The 3,889-nt window shown below is 40.1% G+C and overlaps 1 protein-coding gene across 1 annotated transcript; it reads right to left on the reverse strand.

The window, feature by feature from the left end:
* Positions 1–1,092: 1,092 nt before the first annotated feature.
* LOC147896384 (uncharacterized) lies at positions 1,093–2,173 on the reverse strand. Its single transcript, XM_087383002.1, has 2 exons — positions 1,987–2,173; positions 1,093–1,896 (listed from the first exon to the last, which is right to left on the reverse strand). The coding sequence occupies exon 2, from the start codon at positions 1,889–1,891 to the stop codon at positions 1,340–1,342; it is 552 nt and encodes a 183-aa protein (XP_087239128.1). The 5' UTR covers positions 1,892–1,896; positions 1,987–2,173; the 3' UTR covers positions 1,093–1,339.
* Between the last annotated feature and the right edge of the window lie 1,716 nt (positions 2,174–3,889).

A 3,889-nucleotide genomic window follows, 5' to 3' on the forward strand; every position in this document is an offset into this window, starting at 1 on the left:
ACATGACTCAATGCCATTCAAAATATCCTAGCAATTTACCAATTAACTTGTATGATTACTTCCAAAAGCCTTCAAAAGTAAAGTACTATGCTTCATAGGAATATACCGGAAGCTTATCAAGTAATGCCAATAAGCACTCACATTACACATGGGCAAATCAACTCTAAATTCACTATGGAGATTTTAATACCATGGCTTGGAGAAATTGAAATTTCATCTTTCACATGCAATGTGTACCTTTAATGGAAGTGTCTCAAAATGTTCCTTTACATCATCTCTTCCTTTGCATAGGTAGAATGTTCAATCCTATCTCATATTAACGTCAAATCCATAATTCATGTCTTGTTCAGATAATAATTGTAGGACATGGAGAAGATGATGATAGCTCCAAGAAGACGCTTGGTGAGATTGTGGGCAGGCTACCATAGACCTGTGTTAAATAGGAGAACATTCTGATTGAAAGGCTCAAAAGTTTCAACATGAGAAGCGTTGAAACTGAAAAATTCATACTAATTGGTCTGCCAAAGAAAATTTTGGAATCGCGGGATCACTTAAAGGTGTTACTTTGGTAAGAGTCTATTAATTTTTCTCTATCATTAACAAAAACAAAGCCCACCACAATAAGATCATTCACAATTTTCTTTGGTCGATAGATTGAGAGAAGACGCACATGAGAATGCTTCCTTGGGTTAACGTTTTGTTGTAAAAATCAGAATATTAGAATGTCAATCTTTGATTTTTTAAATTAGTTTTTAAAGCACTCTTCGCTGTGATCAAAGGGTAGCTACACAACGCATGGAAGGATGGGATAGCGTGCAAATAATCTAGATGGGTGGAGTCGCAGATGCCAATCTTTGATTTTTTAAATTTGTTTTTAAAGAACTCTTCACTGCGATCAAAGGGTAACTACGCAAGGCATGGAAGGATGGGATAGCGTGCAAATAATCTCACTGGGTGGAGTAGCAGATCCTTTGAAAGATATTGGCAGAAGTAACAATAAGAATCAACATCCGCTTGGCGCACAGATGTAAATGGATTGTGGGAGGATGACCCCAATAGAGGGGAGTGTATAGTGGAAATCTTTCTAGTATATATCAGCCATACTTCGAGTCTAGCGAGAGGCTTCCCACTAGTATTCATTATCATTGAAAGCACTATTGGAGTTTGCTAAAGGTCATGCAATAATGAAAATGCCTTATATCTTTTAGAGCTATTACAGTTTTTTTTTCAAGCACCTCAAGATACGACTGTAGATTCGTCCAATATAGCACGCGAAGTTCATACACTATGATCTTTGGATTCCGTATTTCGAAAGTAATCTGGGCACTCGTAGTTACGATCACGCCACGAAGGCGTAGAGCGCCGTGGAGATGAAGGATACGAGACCAGTAGCCACCATGACCACAAGGGGTATCACCCCCGAAGCAGCCCACAGACTGCCGCAGCTCAGCAGCCCCAGCCTTAACTCGACCAGCTTCACCATGGAAAGCGTTAGGAATATTGTTCCTGCGCTGGTTCCAATCGCTGTGGCCAGCATACACAGCCTCAGAAACTTTGGATTCAGAATCGCACTGAACGTATCGGAAGGATTATTGCTGTTGATGATGACGATGAGGAGCTTCAAGCCCTGCGCTACGAGGCTGGAAAACAGGTAGCAGCTGAAGGAGATGACCTCGAAAATGAGAAGCGTTTTCGGAGTGTCTGGCCCAGCGCGGCAATCTTGGACGAGACTCCCTTGCTGCGACGGACTGGTGAACGACAATCCTATGAACACGGCCACCGTGAAGTAAGCATTCACACTCACCAGCTCATCCAACGCCTGAACGTGCACCTGCGTCCCACCTGCCGATTGTAGCCTCTCCTCCGCTTTTTGGTTGAATGGCTCGCCCATGTCGCCTAAGGCAATGCATCAGATTGTAAATGCTCATGGGCAGATAAGATTTAAGCCCAGATCCTAAGGGAAGACAAACTTCCATTTGTGCTTACCCAGTTCGTGACTTCGATGCGGCCACCGCCTACTCTTCGTTCCTGCTCCTCGATTCGTCGTTCACATCAGGTTTTGTGCTACCTACACCGGCACCCAAAGAGTACGCGAGAATACAAGCACCTAGTAAAGCGGCTTTTACAAAAGGAGATGCTTTGCTTAGGAGCAACGTGATGCCCTTAGGCTAGTGGTGACGCTCTTTTTGAAGGAGGGGAGCTGAGGGGACGTTCTCTTTTTGGGTTACTGTGTACACAGAAATGAAAAGCTCCATATCAAAAATAAATGTTCCTACTTAAAAGCATAGCAAATGACATTGGATCCATATGAAACCCTATGAATACATGTCATGTTTAAACCATCAATTTTAAGAGGTAATTTGACAAGTGTTTCAATAGTTTTTTATCTCACTCAAGTAAGGTTATAGTGTATTACAATTAGCAACGTTTTTTTTTAATGGAAATATCAACACTACGAGTGATGCTCTTTATGACAAAAAAATGTCAACACTAATATTGATAATGTTATTTTTTATAGAGAGATGATTGATAGAAATATTGATGAAAAAGAGAAACACTACAAATATTTAGTATTTTGATGTAGAAGTAGTATTTTAATGTAACATAAAGCAATAGGTCAAGTGTTCTTTTTGTAGATGTCTTCATGCTCATTGGCATCCGAAGAAGTCACCAAAGGAAATCTTTATCAATGGTTCTTGTGTGATTGTTCATGGTTCAAAGGTAGCAAACATAAAGGAATATGGTCACTTCTAGCCTTTAACTAAGGTTGAGTTGAATGAGAAGGTACGAAATCCGTTTTTGCTATGTTTATGATCATGATAATTGTGATGTTTTCTCCTATGTGACTTTTCCAAGCCAATTCAGTAAAGTCTTTCCATGTATCTTTCCATGCAGGGAGTGAACTTGTTTTAAGAATTCTGAGACAACATGCATAATTTGTATCATCATTCTCATGATGATCATGATTGAATAGATGAAAGGGCTTTCCAACCATGAGATCTCAGGGGGGGTCACTATGTATAAACCCTTTATATCACATGCATTCAAGTCCTATTTGTTAAATCTCTTATCTATAGCGTTTTCCTTAATAAAATGTACCCTTTCATATACAAATTTGTAATTTTTTTCCAAGATTAATTTAAATAGTCCCCTATGTAAATTAATTTTTGTAGAATTTAGGAATTAAAAATACCCTTCCTGTTGAACTCACATGATAGGGTTACATATGAGTGACCCCCCTCGAGCATTAGATCAAGCATGATCCAACCATCCCAATGTAACCATGATTTCTCCTAAAGCCTTTACTTTGGTAACTACAGTAACTTGGGGTGGGGACCTTTCATTCCCACCAATGAGGAAGAGGGAAGAAACCTCCATTCTTTTAATGCTTGAGCATCCCCATTGGCCAAGAGCTTAATCCATATTTTTAAGCCCCTAATTGAAGAGGCCCTTTTGGAGTCCATATTTCCCCTAATGAAATGCCTCACCTCCCTCAGCATCCACTTGTTTCATTGTGGACCATTAGGTGGACTTATGGACTGCATTCTCGCAAGTTCTCCATGGATGGAACATTAACTTGCATCCCTTCATATGGAAAGCCTTGGAGACATGTAGGGAAGAAGTGGCCATAGTTTGGACTTGAGCCTTGGAATTTGCATCATAGATTTCCTATGGATAGTGCTAATCCATTTGGAAAATAGTCCATATCATGGTGGCATGGCCAAGGGTAGCCACAATCTACAACTATGATTGGTCCCATAAAGAAAAGGCATATGATGTTGGCACTCGTTGTGTAGTACAAGAATAAGGTGAAGAGTAGGGATGTCTATCTAGCCTCTCTGATAGACAAGTTTCAAATATTATGAAATGGCATGGACATTCATGACAT

This window comes from Dipteris shenzhenensis, chromosome 12 (assembly GCF_047967505.1).
Source record: "Dipteris shenzhenensis isolate YYH24624 ecotype China chromosome 12, Dip_SZ_1.0, whole genome shotgun sequence".
NCBI classification, from domain to species: domain Eukaryota; kingdom Viridiplantae; phylum Streptophyta; class Polypodiopsida; order Gleicheniales; family Dipteridaceae; genus Dipteris; species Dipteris shenzhenensis.